We start from the raw sequence: 24,300 nt of genomic DNA on the forward strand, positions 1-24,300 counted from the left end.
ACTTGCTAATACTACTAAGGCAGGCAAATCTGCACAGCTAAACATAATAGCACCAAGAAACTTATTTAGTATATCTGGTATGATCTAAGCATCTTTTGAACAAAGCATTAAAAACCTGCAATGGTTTCACAATCTAAAATCAAATTCTTTGTCTGAAGTTCTCTCATTTTTTCTCCTGATGTTTAATTTTCTGAAACATCAGTGGAAGAATAAAAAAGGGCATAAATTCCTTATTAGAACAAAAACCATCTTAGAAGAGCAGAAAAGCTGGACTTAATCCAAGGTTTTGATGACGATGGGAAAAGGAAATGGGAAAGCAATTCCTATTTGACTTCTGGTAATTTAGCAGATGAAATGAGGAGGACGAAACTGTTACAACAGAGTTTGTGATCAACTAATATCTGCAGGCAGGTGCAGAATTATGGTCTCAACAGAAACCTTTGCTATTGGAAGCATTTCTTCTGGTAGCAGAAGAGAAACACCCTGATTCCTTAATTATGTAACCATTCTTGCTTTGAAGTCTCTGCAGACCTAAGAAGTCTGATGTCAACAAAAAACAAATGTGGTATCAACTCTTGGCTGGTAGAAAGCAGATCATTACAGACCTTGCAGCAGAACTAGGAAAATTTAAATAAATGCTGAAGCAGAAAGAAAATCAAGGAAAGGTGAGAACTATACTCTTTATTATGTTTTCTTTATTTTTTATTATCCTTTTGAGAACACTATCAGGAATACACAGCTATTGACTTACAACTGAAATGAATGAACTCTACCTCTGACATAAATACTGATGATGTTAGCATGCTCATCTGTTAGATTCCCTTACAAAAAGAAATGTTTTTAGTACAAAAGTCTTCTTAATTCAGTTAAAAGGAAAAATAAGAACTATCTTATACTGGATGTATTGTAAGATGGTAAGGCTAACTATGTGAAACAAGAAATTTCCTTTCTGTTTAGAGCATCAGACCTGTAACTCATTCAAAGGTGCCTGGATTCTCAGAGACTAAGAGGTGCCAATGGAGGTCATGGTTCCTGAGGGGACTACTCCTGAGTGGAAAAGAATCAACAAAATCCAAAGAATCAACAGAAAAGTATAATGGAAACATTAGATTAAGGCTTGTCAGGCTGTACCTTTTCTTTGACCTGCATACATAGTCTGGATAAGTTTGCAACACGTTATTTAAATAAAAATTGAAGACTATTAGTAAAAATTTTACCTCTTACTTTCTCACTCCTGTTCCTTTCATTTTTGGAGTTAAAGAGAATTACAGAAACACGTCATTTTTGCTTTGTAAATACACAGCCTTGCTACTTGGCTGCAAATTGGTGTAACGATAAGCATTATGTATGCACATGCTGAACAAAGTAATCTGACAATCAGCAAAAGGACATAAAGAATTGATTACAGTGAGTATTCTCCACTGGTCAAAGGAGTTACAGTGATACAGTTTCATTACTGTACAGTGTAAGCTTCTAATTACACCCTTCATGCTCTTTTCTTACTCTTTTTACCTAGCGGTTCAAAAAATACAGTGCTCCATTCTATGCGTATTTTCCTGAGGGTCTGAACAGAAATAGTGAGTTTAGTGCATGACTGTTGAATTGTGTGAAAAGCAACGAATTCAGAGGTTTACTCCTGAATTTTATGCCTGTAATATGGACTGATTATTTCTCTTCTTGAATGTTTTCTCATAAGTTTCCCAAGCATTACCACAATTTTTACGTGCTCTGATATATGGAGATTTTGGTATGTAATGTTACTTTGCAGCCCAACATGTGTATTTTATACAATCAAGGAGCAGTAAAGTTTGGAAGACTGAGACAGACCTTACTCTAATAGATAACTGTTTCAATCCACCTTAGCCATGAAAATAGCTGTTACCATGTCATGAAAACAGCTGTATTATCTCCTCTTTGGAGAGCTTTCTGACCTCTGTCTAACCGTTTGCGTTGACCTACTGCATTGCTGTTATCAAGGTAAGAAATGAAAAACTATGAATTGCTGCAGTGAATCCCTTCAATGCAGCATCATACTATGCTCATACAGCCCACTACCTTCTACACATTACTGCCTCTTATGCCAGCACCACCAATACCAGAGCCCAGAGTCAAAACTCTCTGCTTTGATTTCTGTCCCCAGCTTGTCACTGAAATCATAAAAGCTTGAAGCCAACGGGCTTATCTGAATCTAAAACACAGTGCAAGCACAGTTTACACAAAGGCAGACAGTGTCCGTGAACTAGGGAGGTAATAGCCTTCTTGATGAAGCACCCTCTGTCTGCTGCATGCATTTACAGAGTGGAAGGCACTCAGGAAGAGAAGCAGTGTCACCAACTTCAGCAATACATTAGGTAGACACTGTTGCACTGATTTGCTCCACTGCAGAAGCAATTGAATCAGAACAATAGAAAGGCCCCTCACCACCACGCAGCAGAGCTCCTGCTCAATGCTATCTCACGATCTACATACCGGTGCCCATTTATCGGGGTGAGAACCTGCGTGGTTTGTAGCAAGCATCAGCCACCTCCATAACTCCCTTGAGCTGCTTGTTTTGATTCAGTTTTCAAAGCTATTTCATGAATAACTTGAGCTCTCTGCTAAGTACTATTACTTTGCTTGCCTCCTCCATTTGTATTTACAGAGATAACAAGCGTGACTCACTTGCACATAAAAACAGTGCTCTCTTCCTGAGTTAATGGCCAGAAAGCCGAGATGCTTGTGCTGCTGTGTTTAGCTCTGTCAAACACCAACAGGAGTTAACAAGTTTACAATCAGCCTCACCACTGTTTTTTTTTCCAGCAGTACTTGTACAATTAAAAAAACTATGCTAATTGAATTCCGCTCTGATGCTAACGGAAGTTATGGAATGCAGAACTGCTGCGCTGGACTCGCTTTCTTGGGGAGGAGGAAAACCTAAAATACAGTCTGAGATAGCCATCAAGAGACACACACAGGCTTACAATTATAAAGGCTTTTTCTTCTCTTCCTACATCAGAGGTTCATATAAAGGTGACACACAGAAATTCCAGTCTAGCACCATTACTTTGTACGACAAATAAATAAAAGAATACCACCCTTCCTTCTCCAGCAGCTATTTACTGGGTGTTGCCAAGACTTGAAAGTATTGCCCATATCACTATTTGCAGATACGTGGGTTTTTATTATTTTTTTTTTTATTATCTTGTTTGATTCTTGCCTGTTAGTTTTAGCCTTCCTGTTAGGGAAGAATAGGTATGAAGAACTGACAAAGTTGAGAGTCAAAATGAACTGCTACTGACATGGAAGTTACGTCAACCACCAGTGCATGACTACTAGATAACCACAAAATCCCTCCCACTTATCTCAGCTGCTTGCTACACAGATTCACCATTTACTTTGAGCCTCTGGAGCAACAACAGAGACAACAAACAAAAGATATCAATGCTCTGAAATTCTGCAGTTTAGCATCATCATTAGCAGTTCTGCAGCATCACTGTTAGGAGATTTAATTCAATTGAGATCTACAATAAATTTTCATTTCACAGTTAGGAGATGCAAAAGTGATGAACAGACAATAAAAAACAGAATTAACTAGCTAGTGATTCACGAACAACATGGCTATACATTAAATAACATTAGTTACTCATAATTTGGTTGCCTTTAAGTATCCAAACCTAAAATCAAGGATATTGTTCTTGAAGCAATGCATTTCTGGAAAAGGACCTCCATAAGGAGTTGCTGTTTGTTCAAATTAAAAGCATCCTGTTAGCAAGCACCATTTTTTTTTTTTAAATTAAGGCAGAAAAACTTAAGAGGTTTAAAAAGGAGACAGTATTCAAGTTACATCCTTGGAAAAGGACTAGAATTAATTAGTTCGAATGTCATGGATTGGGATGCGTTTTTTCTTCCCCTTATGCACAGTACAGATGAGGGAGAAAAGGTAGCACAAGTGTAAGGACCAAAACATGGATTTGTATGATTAACGAAAAAAAGCATTAAATACATTGAGTCAAACACAATATTCCACTGTCAAAGACAACGCTAAATGAATTTCAATTACTTACTATTGGCAATCTTTCTCTGGACATTTGCTTCCCCTTATTTTTCACTTCAGTAAATAAGACCCTCAGTAACATTAAAGTTTCAGTTCCTCACTAGCTTAGCAAAGAAAAGCTCCGGAAAATGGGCAGACTGCATCCTACAAAAACTGTGTTTATGCAGCTCACCAAAAGACTATCTGAAGCACCGTCTGAAGCCTAAGTTTTATTGGCTGCTACATAATAAACACAGACTACAGAAACAGACAAATCCACAAGTTTCCTGAATTAAGCTGAGCTCTTGAATGTAGATCTTATAAGTGACAAAACTCTGCATGCCGAGAATTGAGACTAAGCCTTAACACCGAGCATAAAAAAAAATTACATTAGGCCCCTAAAATCTAGTGAGTCCCATAGTTTGGGAGAGGAGGATGATCAACTAGACATCCATCTTTTAGACTTTTCAAATGTACTGAGCCTGATTATGCAACCTTTATTCATGTTCATGAATTCTTTCACGAATAAGCTGGTATTAGTTTGAACAAGTGCTCATCAATATGAATAAGAGAACTACCACTGGACTCATCATAACTAATGCTGAGTCACACCTTTGGGGAAGAAGGAGGAAAAGAATTATGTGCTAAATCAAGTTCACTTTATACTACAAAGTTTAAAGATTTCTTCAAATATTTGTTTAAATTAGTTTTATGAAAAGGTTTTCATATGAGAACTTCGACTAGACTTGTGAAGCATGCTTGGAAGGATGCTTGACATCAAGAGGGAAAATGGCTGCAAAGTGAAGACCTCGAAAGAACACTCACATTTTTCGGTTACATTTTCAACCACATCTTTCATCTTTATTCTTTTGTTGAGGTAAATGGATAGGAGAGCTGTCTACCATCTTTGTCTAATCTGAAATGCTGGTACTGGGGCTCTGGTATGAGTAGCTAAATACTACTTAACTTGAAAGAGTAACTCCTACAAAAAATAATCCATATAAAGTCACAGGTACTAAGGAGCACCCACAGGTGAAAGAGCTCTGGGGCAAACTACCCATTCCAGCTAACTGCATGCACACCACTTCGCAGCTGAACCAGAACCAGACTGCTCTTCTGGGCTGGTGTTGCTTGAAACGAGCCATAAACAATGAGCAGGTAACTGCAGATTCAAGGCGTAAAAATTGGGTGTTTCTTCCTACTAGAAGCAGGTTAGCCTGCTTGCCCTGCACACCCCACCCTGTCAGTACATCCACCTTAACTGACCTATGGACTAGGGGTGATGTCTGTGTGAGAGCACTGTATGGAAGGCACATGCCCTACCGATACACAATGTGAATTGAAATACCAACAAGACAGATGGGATGGAGGAAAATACCCATCACCTGAGTCAGGCTCCTTCTACCTCCGTGAGGCATGTCATGTAATTAAAAAGAGGTATTGTATCAGAAGATCCATGGCACTCTCACTGCCCATCTACCTTGCACAAATTCACTTGAGCTTAACAGCATTCATTACAAGAGCTGGAAGACAAGGGAAAGAAGCATTGCCTTCCTACTGAGGTGAGGCTGACTTCTGTTCAGTTGCAAAAATGTATTCTTCCATCCTCATAAAACTGAAACGGTGACAGTAGAAGGTTAAAAAGCAAGTGCATTAAAATGAGAAGAGAAAGTAATAAAGAAGAAAATAGGAGGATGATGAGCGAAACTATTAGCATTTATTACAAATTGACTATTCACAATCCTGCAATTTCCAAAATGAAGACTCACTTGTAACAACTTACCACCAAAGACAGATTTACTATCCTCCTTCCTCCCTCCCCCCCAAAAAAAGTAACTGTAGTCACTGAAAGTGGAATGAGCAGCTCCGTTGTGTCCTCTTGTTGAATCCAGATTTAGGAATTAAAAACAAAGACAACAAAAGCCTTTCCCTGTGTCTAGAAACTGCTAGTACAATTAGCAACCTATTAAAAAAAAGAAAAGCTTTAATATGCCACCAGACATATTTTAACAGAGAATGGAGATTTTCTTTTTAAATATTTAAAAGAACTGATGCCAGAAGAGGCAACATTAACTTCATCAGATTAAAGAAAAGTTACTGCAGTTTGTCTTCTGATTCTTCAGAGGAAAACTGCATCTGTCAAAGCTAGCATCTTTTATCCTGGTTTTTATGTAGCCAATATTAGAAGTATTTTACAAGCAAAATTCCTTACAAAATGCCTTCAAGATGAATTGTAGTGAAATCACTGTTGTTTCATATCCAAAATACAGAATTTCATTAAAGTGAATAAAGCAGAATTTCACTTTGCCACAATAAAAAATAAAATAAAATCTTCTGTGTGTGAAATTCTAATTCAGAAACTAGTGAACACAGATAATTACTCATCAGGCAACGGTTTATACCTTAAATCTCAAAGCGTTATGTCATTTTTTACTAGGAAAAAAAAAAAAAGGTGTTTTTCCATCCTGGTTTTGGAGATGAATGTATAGTATTGATGTCTATAAATCAAAAAGAAAAAAGAAGTCTTAAACAAATCAGGTCTGAAAGAAGTAAGACCTAGTAGCAAAACTCAAGTTGCTGAAGCAGCAGGCAGACTTTCTGATTTAGCTCAGGGAAACAGTTGGTTCCTCGCTTTCCCAATTGGAAAGCATATCTAACCACCTGCATTATCTCACAAGCCAGTGAAAAATGCACATTTAAAATAACTCCCCCAAGAAACGGGCTGGTATTGACTGACATTTTCTAGAATGTTTTCTTGTTGCATGTGAGGTCAAATCTAGAAAGCCAGACAGACAATATATGCTCAACACAAAACCAGTGAGAAAGGAGAGGGAAAAAAATAGAAGAAAAGGCATACAGTAACAATGTATCACCTTTATACCCTCTTGACTGTCAATGCTTTTAGCTCCAGGCACTACTCCAAGTTAAGCTAGAACTTCCTCAGGGCTGACCTAACTTTCACCAGCTTTTAATGGGTCTGGCAGACACTGCTCTGCTTCTCCTGTGTTGTCAAAGCTCATGGTGGTCCACATCTCTAAGCATGTACAAAGTGAATACTGCATGAGAACGGAAGCAAGTGTGGAGACACAGAGGTTGCAAGTGGGTCACAAATAGACAAAAACTCCACAGACAATTATCTGGACTGGTTCCTGTATTTGTGGATCCTGTGGGTCTGCTTGCCTGCATGGGGGCACAAGTCACTGAGATACAAATACGTGATTCCGGTATTCACTTCTGCAATCACAAGTCTTGAAGGAACCCCATACTAGTATGATTAATACTTTGGTACAATGATTTTCTAAAGGAGGAAACAGTTTTATTTTATACAGAGGTCAAAAAGAGGAAAGAGACTTATTCAAATTCATTCGCTTAAAGTTTTGTATCTTTACAGTAAATAGCATTAATATTAATCTAAATGCTGTGGGATCTAGTCCAAGACCCATACTTAGGTTCCTAGATATGCTGCACCAATTTACTTATTGGCAGCTATGTTATTAAGTACTTTAAGCAAGCAAAATAAATTAATGCATTACTATAGAATATTTGGATTGAATTACCCCTTTAACAAGCATCTTCAGCGTTTCTGGTAAAACTGATGTTCTTGTGGCCACACGAGTCAGTGAAAGAGACAGGGATCAACAGCAGGATCCTTACAGCCTACCACAGCTCGCTCACAGATGGGAAATTTTGTAGCTCATAATGGTTCAGCATCTGGGCATGCCACTGTTGCTTTCCACACATGACTCCGCACCGTAAATCAGATAAGGGGTTATTCTGGGACTGCTCATTATGAGAGTGATACTGCAAGTGGGGCAAGGGATGCAGAGGCAGTGGCACTGGATGGAGCCACAGCCCAGCACAGTGGAAAGGAGGGAGGAATAGCTCTACCCTTTCTGTGTAACAGCTCTGAACACTTCTCCAGTGCTATGCTTCATTTTGAGGTCTATTTAATACTATTTCAGGCCTACCCATTGGTCTTGAACAGCACAGGCCTCTGCTTAACAAGATGCTGTAAAAAAGAACATGAAATACAGCACAAACTAACACTCAAAATGGCAAGCTTGCATCAGAACAGAAGAAACATTTTAAAGGAAGTGAGCCTTTCCTTTATTCTGTTACTGGCTGTGCTGAGGAAAAAAAAATCTATGAAGTGCAGAAGAAAATGCTTTGCTCAGTTACTGATTTTATTTATAAACTGTAACAGTGCTGGCACCCATAACATATCATAACAGTGAAGATTTATCCTTGTTTCTTTCATTACATTCATCTGCTGATGCAGTGAGGCATAATTAGGAGATGGGAGATGAATACAGATGTCTGAATTTTGGGTGCGGTAGGGTTCTGGTTAAGCACATTTTTATTCAGCCTTTCAAAGTATCTATGAACTCCAGTCTCTAGAGCAAAATTACTTCACAGTAAAAGCATGCATAACATTTTTGCTCATCGTGAGGATGAGATAGTTACTGTCCCTTCTTTACATGTATCTTACAGAAGGCATATTTTGCATTTTGTGCAATACTGCAGACCTAGAATTATGGCATTGTTTTCTGTTTGGTTCCACAGTCACTTGGAACGCTTATTTTCAACATGCACTGCATTATCATCTCCTGGACTCTGCAGCTGGGATAGCCTTGTCTTTGCAAAGTGGGTGTTTGAAAATGCTACTGAATCAGGAAGGCTGTATTCCACATGCAGCTGGACGACGCGAGGTTACGTCAAATAATGATCCCATTTGATTAATTACACAGTCCACACTGATGGAGAAAATTAAGACTACCCTAAGAAACTCAGCAAGTTTCAGAAAAACTTAGAAGTCCAAAACAAATATGGGATCACGTAGAAGCAGTCTAACAGTTCCTGCATATTATCCTCCTCTTATGCTCTCCAGCAAAATACAACTGCACAAGATCTGAGGCAAAGAATAACCAAGGTGGGGGAAAAAAAAAAAAAAAGGCCTTAACATGATGAAACACTAATCACCAAATCTAGAATGGCCAAAATAACATGTTTAGGGGAAGAAAAAGAAAGAAAAAAAAAACATATTTGGTACCCTGCTGAGAAATTAACTGTTGTGTTTGAAGAATAATGACTTGATAAGACCAACAGAGCACTGTAGAAGCATCACTGAACAGACCTATCTTCAGGGATTAACCCTTAACTTAGAAGTTAGTTTTTGACAATTCAGACTGCATCTCAACTGCATTGTTCCCTTCATACCACTATATACAGTCCTACCAAACCCCCTCCAAGGCATATTTGCTTAAATTTCCTCTCATCCTGTTAGTTTCATATGAGAAATCTAATTTTCATTCCTTTCCGAAGAGGAAAGAAATTATACAATCTAATTCTCATGTAGTTTTAACCAGTAATACAAGACAAAATGAAAAATTGCATTAAAATGTTGAACAGTCACTATTTGATTACATTTTATGTTGACAAGGATTCTCTACATGGTGTCTGTTTCAGTGCACAAGATAGTTATAACATCTGCATGGGATGCATTCAGAAAAGGTTCTTTTCTATTGCATATCTTAGTTAGCAGACGATAAATTAAAAACAAACAAAAAACACCTACTGGATCACACTAATGCAACCCGATGTGAATTAAGAAAGAAATTCTCTGAATAAGACTGACTTGGAATGAAGAAAAATTACAATAATAGTTGCATTTTTCTCATTTGTCAGATGTATAAAACACACCCACAATGCTGATTCATATGGTATCATCAGACAGAAGTACACAGGAAGCTCTACAGGAAGACCACAAAAGATGACAGGCGTCGAAAAGGGACAGATAGTCAGAAACATAGCAGTAAGAACACACACACACATCATTGGAATCAGGAAACGAGGGACCGAGCTAGCTATTGAGCTACAGCTTCTACTATTAGAATTGTCTGCTGGAAAATTTACTGTAGAATATAAATTTCTTTCCTGAAATAGAGATGAGAAAAAAAAAATAGTTTTTCACAGGAGGGAGCTGCTGTTTAAAATATTTTGCAATGCAGTGAATGACTACACTGCTACAGCAAGGGCAGCCAGTGCAAGTCATTGTTTATCACACAAGAAGGACGTGAGCTACAAGCCTGTGCTGCCATGCCCCGTTCTGATTAGGACAGTTTTATCTATAAATATTGCCCTGCTGAAGAACTTTATGTTTGAAATCAAGCCTTTCACAATGAGTCTAATAATGAGATCGCACCATTTGTTTTCCTGGTCAGTGGCACTAGAACTACTGATGAAATTTAAAAAATTCCAAGGCTCAGTTTGGAAACATGCCAACAGAAGTTTAGATTCCTCTGCAAGAGCTGGAAGACTTGGGTCACAAGCAGCAAATGAACTGTACACAAACATGGTATCATTACACAAACACTGAAAGAACGGCATTCTGTGAACTAACCAGCCCACACGAACAGACACGCTCCCTCTAAATCACAAACGGCCTTTAGAAACTGCCTGCCGGTGGTTCAGGAACTACCTGCACCATCAGTGTCCTCCCTTGCAGAAATCCCTCCTTTATTGTCACTGTGCAGGCTCCTTTGCAACCTCTGAAAAGATCTGTACATTCACAAATTCCTCAATTTCCTCATAAATATCCTTGAACAACTTCCCTTATGATGAGGTCTGAATCAGAGCTCCAATTATGATATAACTCCGATCTTCTTTTATAAAATACATTTTATACTCTGCACATGATGGTGCATAAATGTCAAACATACATGGTCAAACACTCTTCATGTCTTAGTGATGTCTTACTTCAATAGTGATGGCATCTGCATTACCACCGAAGAAGCACTTAACTTTTTTTGATGCAGAAGAGTTATTTTCACAAGTTGTTTATGAATCAACAAGTGGTTGAAAAAAACTGCATCTTTTTCACACAAGAGAATAGATATTGAAGTTACTTTCTTCCCAGAATTGTTACTGCACATCTAAATTAAAAATTCCCTAATATTTTTTAATGTCATATCTCCTTCTGTTCTGTACCCTTCTTATTTGCAGACTACTGACCACAAGAAAATCTGTAATATCCAGAATGTTTTTGCAATGTTATGAGTATCTTTGCTTTCAATTCTTTACTTTTACTCTTAACTTTTCAAAGGTCAAGGCAATATTGAAAAGCTTCAGCTCCAGAGAAAGTAAAAGAAAGGAAAGGAGGAAAACAAAACAAAACAAAACTAACCAATAAACTTTTGGGTTTATGGGAATAAGAAATTAAAGGTTCACAGCAGAAGATCTCAGCTTTAAAGAAGATGAAGTGAAGTTTGAATGAAAGTGTTTTTACATAAGGTCATAGGACAAAGTACAAAAATATATGTAGTTTCTCAAACACAAATATTCCACCCCAGAAAACACAATTTTATCTGATCACACAGTTTTGTTTTGTGAATGAGGTTTAAAATTAAAAAAAAAAAAAAAAAAAAAAGGCTACCTTCCAAGAACTTAAAATTGCACAACATACTTCCTATTTGATTGGGACACGTGCCTTTAAGAAGTAAGTTTAGTTTTCAGAGGCTTGTATAATGAATTACTCTGGCATGAGTTTTATTCTCAAATGGTGTTTCAACATATGCTGTTAGTTTAAGACACAGGAATGGATTTTTTTCATGGAATAGCATCTTGATTCATATGATTAATAAATTAAAAGCAAACAAACAAACAAACAAGAAGTTAAATAAACAAAAACAACAACAAAATTTCCAATACAAGTGATTTATTCTTTTTGGTTCCTGAAAAAGTGGACTGATAACTGGTAGTACCGTTTCATCTACACTCCATTCAGAAGCAATATTGCAGTAAACTGAATTCTTGTGCAGTTACATCAGACCACCTCTTAAAATTCTTACATTGGGTACAAATCCTGTTTCTGCACAACTACGAATTGGCTGAGAGGTTACTTAGCGAATCCTGCAGGTACAAATGCTATTGATTATCTCTTTAGTACACAGCAGATTTCCGCTTAGAATGATCTCTGAAGGAGCCTTGAATAATTGGTGCTACCGTATCTCTCCAGTTTCCAGCACCTGGAACCGGGAGTAAAGAATAAGCTACTGGGCTACCTCAAAAATAATCATAATTGAATAAAAATGCACTAATACAGGCATGCACATAAAAATCTAATTTCTACTTCACTCTAAAGCTCTTTACGAATACTTTACGACACAGCGTGGCCCTACACATGATACAGTTAGGAAAACAAGTCTGCAGTCAGACTTCCAAGGTCAAGCTGATGCTTTTCTTCTACAACATATATAGTAAAACCACTGTAGATTACATATAGATACAGACTAGATAAGAAAAGTTTGACTAAACATTAAATCCCATCCCTGTGCTTTTATCTTTTTTGGATAAACAGAAATAAATAAATAAATAAACAAAACAGCCATGAAGTGGTGCAATTAACCCCAAATGCCACAATAGGGTTTATGAGGCTTACATAAGGATTATGTCAATAGCTGTTACTCCGTGGCACGTCCCCACGGCTCCTCCACCCAGCGTTTGGCTGTACTGGAGTCCAGAAGGGAAGCAGGTGTGCCCACAGTTTTTTCATGCTCCAGTTACCTTTTCACCCAATCTGTACAACTGCCAGCATTTGGTTGGGGATAGGAAAAAGCATAGCTGGATAAAGGCTGGAGACCAGTTGCAAAAAGTATCTTCACTTATCAAGCACACCCATTTATCTGTTTGTACTACCACCAACAAGCTCTCAAACCAGTGGCTGCTGCTGGATTAAAAAAAAATAATAATAAAATAAAATAAAAATATCTGAAGTAGAGAACACCTTCAAACACAAACTATCCAGGATCCATCCACATTTTGAAAACTTTCGACCAACACTCCAAACTAGCAAAACATGTACATCCAATCCATTACGACACTTTATCTAGAAATTAGCTTAGAAGGTTAAAAAATGAAGGCTAATTTTAACTCTGGCCAATAGGTCACATGAGAAAAAAAAATGGAATGTCCTGAAACAACCCCAATTGGCATGAAAAAAAACTTAATTGCAACAGCTTTTCCATGGTATCACCCCTCCCAGCTAGGGCACACACCCCAGAAACCCTCCTGTGTGATAGGGACTAAGGAAATTGAGAGACACATCAGAATTAGAGTGGTATTAGGAGGGATTAAAAGCAACTCTTTGTATCAGCTACCCTTCCAACTCAAGACTAAGCTCTGTTTTGTCACACTCAAGACTATTCACAAAAGAGACCTGATCACAGTAAATAATTTTCCTGTCCATGCAATATCCTAAAACCACCATAATATTAAGTATTATATAATATCTACAGTCAAGACCCATATACTTTTTTAACACCAAAGCTGATACATACTACAGTATGCTGGTGTTTTGATTCTAGGAAGGAAATAGACCTGTAAAAATAAAATGAAAATGTAACACAAATCATGTCATGCTTAGCTTTTGTTTTGCTAGCCTTCTTTTCCAGAAACAAAACACTGGAAGCTTGCCTCCTGCCTCACCTTTATGAAATCACCTACAGCAAATACAACGTCTAAGAGTGGAGCTACATGGGTCCATATCCTGAGCACAGGCAGGTGTGATTGGGCTAACGAAGTGTGAGTATGTAATCTACTCAACACGTAGACTTTATACCTACTTCAGCCAGGAAGAAAAGATGGGCAGAAGACCTTTCAAAAAAAGGAATGAGATGAGTAACTATCAGACAATACACACTGTGATACAAAACAAATAGTAATTGAGGGGGCCAAAAAAAATAAGGTATTTTCTCAAAATTCTTGCTTAACAATAGCCTAGTTTCTCAGCCAAAGCTGAATTTTATTACAAGACAAAGCTTTCTTGCTTGTAACAAATAAAAAGCACAAACTGAAAAAGAGACAAAACCTGCAAAAAAAGGTCCATTTTTCTAAAGATTCTTTAATTCACTGCTGTAAACCTTATTTCAAGCAAGCCTTGTGTTAATAGAAATTAACAATGAATACATGAGATTTCACATTTTTTTTTTTAGTAGTTATAAGCAATACATATGGAACACAACTGGATGAGTCAGAGTTCACCAGAAATGTTTGCTGGGGGAAAGATACGTTTTTGTAACATTTCAGAGGAAAATATTACAATCTGAGATTACTTCAAAAATAAACACTAGATAACCTTAGCATGTCTTTCATAAGTTAAATAATTAGGAAGCTATTATTATTAGATATTTCCCTCTATATCAATATTAACATATGGTTACAGTTCTACATTTTATTTATTAAAATATATTATGTAAATATTAGAAATTGTATATATAGCTGTTGTTAATCAAGAAAAAAGTCAGAACCACTCCAAGAATATAAAATCTCACTATTTACCTTAAAATAAATTCCAAACCCCTATTACATATAAAACTTGCCCTGAGCTTATTTTTATTTCACTCTTTGCTTGTCAGAGAGCACATACATGAATATTTCATTTCAGACACACAATATGCTCTGTAAGCAAAATAAGTGGCAACCGTTATCTGAAGTAGAAGTCAGAAAGAAAAGAAACAAAAAAGCTACAGGATGTATGAGCAATCACAAAATCTACAAGAATCTGTAAGTATTATTACCACCCATTCTCCACAGTAAAAGAAATAGTAAAATGGTGGAACTGGAAGAATTAAACATGGACATCACACCCCACACGAGTACTTTTGTATATAACATTACTTCCTGTTAGCAAAGGGCAGTTAATCACTTAAAATACCATGTTTAGAAAAGTAAAGGCCTTCTCTTAGAACAAAATATAAAAAGAGGAAGAAATCTTACTACACTGTAAATATAGTAGCTAAAATTGAATTTTCAAATTTTACATTGAAATGAAGGCTAAGACAGTTTCCTATTTCATATGGGTGAAATTACCTACAATTTTAATGGGGAAAAGAACGACGTTCATACATGTGTAAGCTTACTTTTAAGAAAGATATTCTCAGTTCTCCATGGAAGCATGCAACCATGCTCATCTATCTCACTCACGATACACAATCATTTTCCCTATACTTGGAAAAGTATCTAAAACTGACAGTTCGACTGGGGATAACGTATGAAATATTTAAGCTGAATATAATGAGGAAATGACTTAGAAATCTGCTGGAGCAATACAGACAAATGCAAGAGACCTCTGCCCTAAACAAAGAGCAAGCGAGTGATGGCAAGTAGGTGAACGAGAAGAAATAAGTCAGGATGTAAATTACTACATGCATGAATTTGTTTATGTATTTATTACTTTGCTGCAAATAGGACGAGAAAACAAACATCAGAAAGTAGGAGAAAATGCTAAGTCCACAGCCAGGTAGATGAAGACCTGTTGAGGTCAAATTTGCATCAGACTGGCAAGATGCCAGACAGAAAGGCAGGACATGAGAGGAGTAAATGACCAACAGAGGAAGACCAATAAAAAGAGGAGAGAGTTGCTGGGGAAACACTGAAATCCAGCTAGGACTGTAAAAGTCCTTCCCAGCCATCTCTATGAAGCACTCAGGAAGAAACTGATAGTGGCTCTGCTGGAGCTTCCCAGGCTCCTCTTCATGGGAGGAAACATGGCTATCATGGAGACAGTTTTTACCTCACATTAATGCTCCCGAAAAAAAGTTTTCAATGCCTGCATCTGAATAGATGTCATTCTAATAGACTATAATATTTTAAATCTAAATATGCTCTCCTCCGTGGCAGCTGGCTCTGCAGCAATCCATTTCTTGCCAAAATATTGAATCTGGAGCTCCTTCATACTAGAAGCATTCATTTATTCCACAAGGCTTCTGTTTACTTGTTTTCTATCCTGTTGAGTACCTGGAGAAGAACATCTCAGGGTACTGCTCCACTAAGTTCTACTGATGGTTCTAAGATACATTAATTCTTAACTAACACTATTAGTACAAGACCCTTTATCCTGCAACCTACTTCAAGGCCTCTGCTTCAGGTTTGAGATGCTGAAGAATGGTCTGCGCAGATGGCACAGTTTGGGTTTCTCCATCTGCTCGAAAAACCACTTTATTATCTGTGTTCCAAACCAATAAGCATTTCATTTCAACATCCCAAGAACATCATTTCTGGTTTTGTTTGTTTTGTTTTTTTAAATAACAGCAACAAACCACAAAAGGCCAAAACTTCCACACATTCTGCTTCATCTGAGGGTCAATAAACCTCACACTCTTTGCACAATCCTGCTCTGGATTGAATCCTTCATATTCTTTGCATATCAGGTAAGATATATGAGGGAGGTCCTTTCCTCCAGCTTTTTTTTTTTCTTTTTTTTTTTCTTTTTTTTTTTCTTTTTTTTTTTTTTTCCTAGAATATCAGATTTCATTGAAGAGCTCTAGCATAATTAACACCCTCAACTGTTTAGCCAAGATAAGAATTTACATACTCTGGCTCCAAACCTGGTCCTGTTGTCATACTTCTGGCTGTACTTTTGTTTTTTTCTCCAGTGGATCTGTCTGACTTGGAAGAAACAAGGTAGCAAGGTAAAGATGGCTTTGAAGATGGTTTCAGTATGAATCTGGACTTTAAAAGCATTTCCGGTACCTGTGTATTTTCGCTGTAAAGCATTTCCCAAAGGAATTTCCCAATAGGCATAAATACTGAAACAACTTCAGCAGCAGAATCACTCATAGAAACTTAACAGTGAACGTCCAGGCCTACAATAAAATTTGTATTTATGTTTTCAGCCTTTTTAACAATTTTCTTGAAGCCTGTTCTGTTATTGTTCCTCACACTAGTTATCTTGTTATGAATATTTAAGAAGTCTCACAGGAAATTATGGGCATGGGACTCAAGCAAGATTTCCTGCCTGTTAATCACTACTGAGTGACACTTTCCTGACACAGTCTACAGAACAAAAAAGCAACTTATATTTTGGTAGTTACACTGAAGGGGAATAGTAAGGGGTAACAGCGGTAGAAGGTGTCCAGTATAGTAACATTTTAGTGTTGTTCTTCTTTTTTTTTTTACTATAGTTTTACTATAGTAATTATTTTTTTCTGGTGGAACTTCTGAAACAACAGCAGAAAGAAAGTAAAAAGCCACCCATGTATATTCCACACCTTCAGCAACATTAGACATGGTAAAAAATGCTAGAAAAGAAAAAATGAAGACGGGTTATCTGAAACAAGGGCCTCCAATCAGATATGAAGATAATTGAGAACTGTAAAGATTAAAATTGATCATTTTATTATTTCAGTACTTGAAAGGGATGACAGAAGCATAGAAACACAGTTTGGTTTTCTGAAAAGATAGCTTATAAAAAATTAACATAGATTTTAGTGCTAAAAATGTGCATTTGAATGTCTGTGGTTGCACATGATTTACTACTGTACACTCACAAAAATTTTGCAGACAGGCAGTTTTGAGAATTGCTTCTGAAGATTTCTAGAAAAAAATAACGCTTTTCCATTTTTCATAAACTACTTCTTACTTTGAAATTCAAGAAGCGTATGAAAACTTATCGACTTCTAGTTATTTTTATCAGAAACACAGCAACATTTACCCAAAAGGAAACTAAAAACCCATCCATAAGCCACCATTTCCTATGACAGACAAATTCCTAAGAGGAGAAGTCACCCTGACACATTATCTTAAACCTCAGTAGAGCTCATATTCTGCAGTTTAACATGAAAAATAAATGCATTACATGTTACAGTGCCCTTCCATTAGTTTTGAGGCATCACACTGAACACAATCAGTTAAATTTCTCATAACAAATCTGTTATTATATGACATGACAGTTCCTTTCAGTCTCTGCCCCTATTGTTATATTAGAAACTATGAAACCAATAGCACTCTGTAAGAACTAACTTGCTAAACTTAAAAGTTGCTTCTTCCTACAATGACTATATTAAAATAATTCAGACTAGATGTTAAACACCAGATGAAGATCCCAACTGCCTAAATAACTGAACTTTCTGAAATGAAAAGAGTTCAAATTCCAGAAGCAGAGATTCAAAACACCCCTATTTTATTAATTATCAATTAAAGGAAATAAAATTGGTACAGTAAGAGGGGAGCATTTCTACTGTAGCCCCATAGTCTATCTTGGAACATGAAGAATTGTGTGTGGGGGGGATGTGAATGGTCACTTAACCCTCATTTCTTTCGGAACAACCACATCAGTATCAACAAGCTGTAGTTTTCTAAACTATTGTGCAAAACAAGTACTGTGCTAAAAATATGTTGTTACTCAAACTTGGAGATATTCTCTCCAGAGATAGGATTTCCTGATATGAGAATCAAATTAATAGGAAGTGCCCTTCCTGTGTTTTCTCGACTGCTAGACTAATGAGTTTGTTTTCAACAGACTTTTAAAAACAAAACAAAAAAAAAAAAGTAAGAAAGGAAAAAAGGAGCAGATTAAACAACTGATCAGTGGTCACTAAAGTAAATTGAGCTGGTATACAAAGTATACATGTGGTGGACCACCATCTTCTCCACGATGTTGTAGCAAAAATTGATTTCCCCTGTATTTCCACAAGGAATTTTTATAGGAATTCCCCTGAGACCCTGTCATTTGGTAACTTTTACTTTACATGTAGCCCTATTAAAACCTGATGGGAATGCTTCTGAAAGAACCAAGCACAAAGATAGACTCCGAGGGAAGTTAACAGTTCTAACCAGATGTGTACTATGCCAAAACTAACTCGCTCCAACTGAAAAACACTAAATACATTTAACACTCTTAACTTGAACTGTAACTATATCGCATATACTCTGTAGCATACTGCAAGTTAAAAATACCTTATCTAGGATTAGGACTACATCAAAGTAACAACAAACAACAATTTTGAAGAAAAATGACTGTGCTTCACAACCAATTAACTTTTCCAGTCAGGTGCTCTGCATACAGCAAAAACATGCAGCCAACGAGCTGAAATATGTGTACAAATGCAGTTTTCTTTTTAATCCTGGTTACATATTTGATTTTGATATCTGAGGGATAAGGGAAAATCAGACAGCTCCAGCACACGGTCAGACTAGGAAGCTCAACAGTCTCTTTTACTATTGCTTTTTCCAACATGCTCAGAACACTAACCCATCATTAAGGACAGCTAACAATATAGATTTTGACAGACTGGATCCCCTTTACTTCCCACTGCATAAACCCAGGTTCCTGCAAGATTCTTGGGTTTCTGCAACATTATGTCACCAATAAGGGATGACCAGCTGCAATGACTGGCAGATTCCCATAGAGAAACAAAGCTTCTTTTACATGACAATAAGCTTTATCTTTACTACTTCCAAATTACCTGACTTAAAACATATACAACAGTTCTATTCTATAATTAAACTTCATACATAGAGACACAAAAGATTTTGTCTTAACACAGATTTGTTTCATCTTGAATCCCCTGGTTAACAGCAGCTTGCTTACTTGTTTATCATAAATTTCTCTGATTTTGACAGTTTATGTTAATAAAAAAAACACAAACCTTTACTATAAATTTATTTTAATAAAATGCTCTTTTAATCCAGGACTAGTAAATTATTCAATTTTCACACAATTCAAGATTCAAAGAAAGCCAAGTCCTGTTCTTGTGAGAGATCTCAACCTTTCCACCTGACAATGTTGCTGATAATGATTCAACTGTAAAAATCTGGAGAAGTTCTCAGGAACTTTGCTCAAAGCCATGCCACTCCTATCCTATGGCAAGAAGTGTGAGACATGCTGATGTAATCCTGTGCTTTCCTGTGTACTGAAGTAAATACTAAACATTTCCCCTCTTTATGGAATGCTTAAAGTATTTTATCTTTTGTTTGTTTTTTGTTGTTGTTGTTGTTTTTGTTTGTTTTTTGTTTTTGTTTTTTTTGTTTTGTTTTAATGCAAATTTGGGGAAGAATTTAGGCTAGTCATAGATAAACTTTACAAACACTTCAAATATATTTTGTCTTTTTAGACGTCAACAATGTCATTAATCTCAGAAGAACGTGACTGCTTTAAAATCTTGTGTCAAAATTTGTATTTCAAATATGCTCAAAGCCAGGTATCTCCGTATGTTTTTCTACTAATAAAAACAAAAAATATCCACATTAATGGCAAACTTTAAGTACTGGTGCAGACCAAAGAAATAGCTTAATTGTGCTCTGGCCAGAGCATTAGCTGGAAGGAAAAAAGTTCAAGTCTCAAGAAACATCAGCCTGCTGTTGAAACTGCCCTGTGATGAACCCCTCAAACATCTTTCAGAGATGAGTACTCTTACAGAAGCAGTACCTCTGTGCTGTCAGAGCAGCACAAAAGGCAGAAAACTGAAGGGTACACTGACAGATGTACCCTTTCTTCTGAACTTTGAGTATAATTTGTATGTGACATGTAATTTTTGAAGACCTTCAGTGTATTTCCTGAAACAAAAAGAAAAAAAATTCAGCTATGGTAATAAACAAAAATCTCACCTTGTTATGTTCATACTTGTATGGGATTTTGAGGGTATCCATGGCTCTGATCATGGCCTGCATTGCTGTGAAGATATTCTGGTACACCAGTTTTGTAAAGCCCCTTTTGTCTTCATCAGAGTAACCTGATCCATGAATGATTCTCATCTGCTTGATAAATGTGCTTTTGCCACTCTCCCCTGTGCCTGCAAGACAAAAAATAAGGATATACTTTAGTCACTGGATGCAAACATGATTTTCTAGGACAATGCTGACAGCTTGTTAAGTGCAGAGCAGAACAGTGTCAAGTGTTCTACACTTGTAACTGTTCTATACAGTAACTGCAAGGATCAGTTGGATATCCAACAGAAGTACCAGTAACAACTGACCTGCTGCTGAATTGAAGCTTGCATTTTGAAGATATGATACAGAAGGGTGATTTAACAACTAAACTAGTATCTAAACCAAACCTCATAAACATAATACAAAAAATCATATATGCATATGAGTATAATATAATGCATATGACCAAATATTTAAAATCATGTAAATGTAAATTTCAGTTCTTGAAAATACTGTCCAAAATCTCCAACTTCAGATAATTACTATGAGACTTTTTAAATCATAAAAATTCATAAAGTAAGAAAAAGTTATCTTTTTTGGCCAACTTGCAGGATATTATGATAGGCAGCAGTGAACAACCAGGAGACTAAAAAATAAATAAATTAAACTAAATACTGTAACAATTACAGCCCTGCAAACTTTAACCTAAGAAACATGTGAAATCAGCCTTAATTAAGATTTGGCTCATATTCATTAATGGGTGGTCATTCCTTCCTTCAGATTACTTTCTGTCTTTGAATTTTAGACAAGCCAGGAATGTTTGTGTTTTTTTTTTTTTTTTAATGAACACCTCTGAATATTTGTCTATTTAAAGTTAAGACCTGTTTGTTAGAAATTTCATGCAGGATACATCACACATTTTTTCCCTTTCAATGAGCTCATCCTCTGTGATTAGAAGAGCTTATCTAAATTATTCCTATGTTTGCTTAAAAGGAGGAGTTGAAGTTTAGAACGAACAGTTGCACAGCACTATAAACCCTACGTCCAGCCAGATACCCAGCCCTCCAGGAAACCCAACACATTCACCAGGGTGCATTGCTCAGCGCAGCGCTTTTCAGGCTGGGTTTTACTTTAATCATTTTTGTAAGGCTTTCATGCCTCATGCTTGCAACTCAGGACAAAGGCAGCCTGATGAGGTACATGGTGTTTCAGGTGTGTTCCACAGCTGCACAGTGCACAGTTAAAGCATGATGTAGCACTGGCAACCCTTCAGCAGTTCTGAGGTAGCAACACCGTGCAAACACCTAAGCTGGAAGCCTCTTAAAACCATGAGCATTATTGTGAAACCTTCAACCTCGTTTCTCATACATATAGAACAAACTTCTAACAGAAGCCTTCCTTACACACACTCCCAGAAAATCAAGCAGAGTGCTATATACTGACCTATTTTACATTTTCTGGGGAGACATGAGTGATTGCTACTGTAATGACAAAGGACATGCTCTGAAGTTGAAAAGTGAGACCAAGCCTGCTAGCACACTGCCTTCACTGGGATCCTCAGCCTGTGCTGCGGCCAAGAGCACAGCACAAAAGGCACCAACGACCTCTGCAGGGCACTGCATAGCCACCAGGCAGGACTCTCCCCCTGCGACATGACAAATTGCAAATGACAAAACTGGGAAGAGTGACTGATACACCGGGGGGTCACGCTGCCATCCTGAAGGACCTTGATAGGCTGGAGATACGGGCTGACAGGAACTCCGTGAAGCTCGATAAGGAGAAGCATGAAGTCCTGCAACTGGGAAGGAACAACCCCAGGCGCCAGTACACGCTGGACAACACACAGCTGTAAAGCAGCTCTGCAGAAAGGGTCCTGGAAGTCCTGGTGGACACCACGATGAATGTGAGCCAGCCATGTGCCCTAGCTGCAAAGAAGACTGCTGGTATCTTGGACTGCACTATGCATAGTATTGGCAGCAGGTTGAGGGACATGATATTTCCCCTCTACTCAGCCCTGGTGAGGCCACACCTGGAGTGCTGTGTCCAGCTCTGGACTCCCCAGTACAAGGGGCACATGGACATATTGGAGACAGTCCACTGAAGGGTGATGAAGATGATGAAGGGACTTCCTACGAGGAAAGCTGAGCAAGCTGGGACTGTTCAGCATGAATAAGATAGGGCTTAGGGGGGATCTGATCAATGTCTACAAATACCTGAAGGGAGGGGGCAAAGAGGATGGAGATCCACACTATTTTCAGAAGTGCCCAGTGCCAGGACAAGAGCCAATGGGGACAAACTGGAGCATGGGAGGATCTGCCTGCACACCAGGAAACACTTCTTCAATGTGTAGGTGACAGAGCACTGGCACAGGCTGCCCGGAACAGTAATGGAGCCTCCCTTCCTGGAGATCTTCAAAAGCCTCGTTTTTAAAAACATGGTCCTGGACAAACCCTTCCAAGTGACCCTGCTCAAGCAGGGGGTTGGCCCAGATGACCTCCAGAGGTCCCTTCCAACCTCAGCCGTTCTGTGAAATTTGTGCTAACCAAAGGCTGGCCTTTGCAATAAAGGGGATGTATTACAGATAGTCCTGGGTCAATAATCGGAAAGATTTCTGATTTCCCATTGATCAGATCTCAAGGTGAGATCTTTACACTTCCGGAATCTACTACAGATTGCCTTCCGTAAGAATTTATAGAATTATTGACCTATGCAATACAGAATTATTACACTATTTTCTCTTGTTCTGAAACATATCAAGCGAAGTCATGTTCATCAAAATCATGTTTGTATGAATCTAAGCCATGTAAGTGATGTTCCTGTACATAAGTGACATAAATATACACATACACACGTTCAGTAATATTTTCTAGTTTATCTGTAAGGTATGTCACACATTCAATAAAAAGTCTGTTCAGCTTGAACCTATAATGCACAGAATGGCATGTGATTATGTCTTTTTGACATGATTAACTCTTACCAAGAATTCTGCTTTAACTAACACAGAAGAAAGCCAGTTGCACCAAGCTTTCAGAACTGGGGAACCCTGAGTCCTTCAAAATCCCCAAATGCAAATTTAGTAATTTAGTGCTGAGATAATTGTATTATTGTGATAATTGTATTATTACTATTATTATCTACACTGTTTTAAAAACTGAAGCATTTAATTCTTTATTTAATTATTTTAATCCGGGGGGGGGGGGGGGGGGGAGGAGGGGGGGAGTATAGGTACTAAAGAGTACCACACACAACTGGGAAGAAAAAATACTGATAAAGCACTCTGTGTCATATTAGAGAAGACAGTGTTTCAGAGTATTGACATCTAAAGCATATCTACATAAAACGCAATACATTGGCATACAAAATTAAAATCCAAAGAAGTATCAAAAACCTAAGTAGTCTGCATCTTACTACTTTTTGTGGTTGTTCAATTGGGTGCCACTGTACTACTACTTTGTCAGCTGAAGACCAGTTACAAACTATCCTTGGAGACCTAAAGGCATATAGGGGTGTGTGGGTGTGGGTGTGTGTGCACTTCTCCACTGAAAAGAGGCTGAGGGAGTCGGGGTTGTTCAGCCTTCAGAAGAGAAAGCTCTGGGGATATCAATTGCAATGCCCCAGTACCTAAGGGAAGCCTGCAGGAAAGCTGGGGAGGGACTCTATCAGCGAATGTACAGGACGAGGGTAATAGCTTTAAACTAGGTGAATGTAGGTTTAGATTAGATATAAGGAGGAAATTATTTACTCTGAGGGTGATGAGGCACTGGAACAGATTGCCCTGACAAGCTGTGGATGTCCCTCGAAGTGCTCAAGGCCAGATTGCACGGGGCTTTGGGTAGCCAGGTCTAGTGGGAGGTGTCCCTGCC

The 24,300-nt window shown here is 37.7% G+C and overlaps 1 protein-coding gene across 1 annotated transcript in view; it reads right to left on the reverse strand.

Annotated features, from left to right (window-relative positions):
* The window catches only part of LOC311427487 (guanine nucleotide-binding protein G(q) subunit alpha), a 129,670-nt gene that overhangs the window by 65,057 nt on the left and 40,313 nt on the right, over window positions 1-24,300 (reverse strand). The window contains exon 2 of the mRNA XM_084504887.1: window positions 20,396-20,580. Within this exon, the coding sequence (XP_084361013.1) occupies window positions 20,396-20,580 (185 nt within the window). The remainder of the gene's footprint in view (window positions 1-20,395; window positions 20,581-24,300) is intronic.

The sequence above is a fragment of the Aythya ferina genome, assembly GCF_964211825.1.
Source record: "Aythya ferina genome assembly, chromosome: Z".
Taxonomy (NCBI): domain Eukaryota; kingdom Metazoa; phylum Chordata; class Aves; order Anseriformes; family Anatidae; genus Aythya; species Aythya ferina.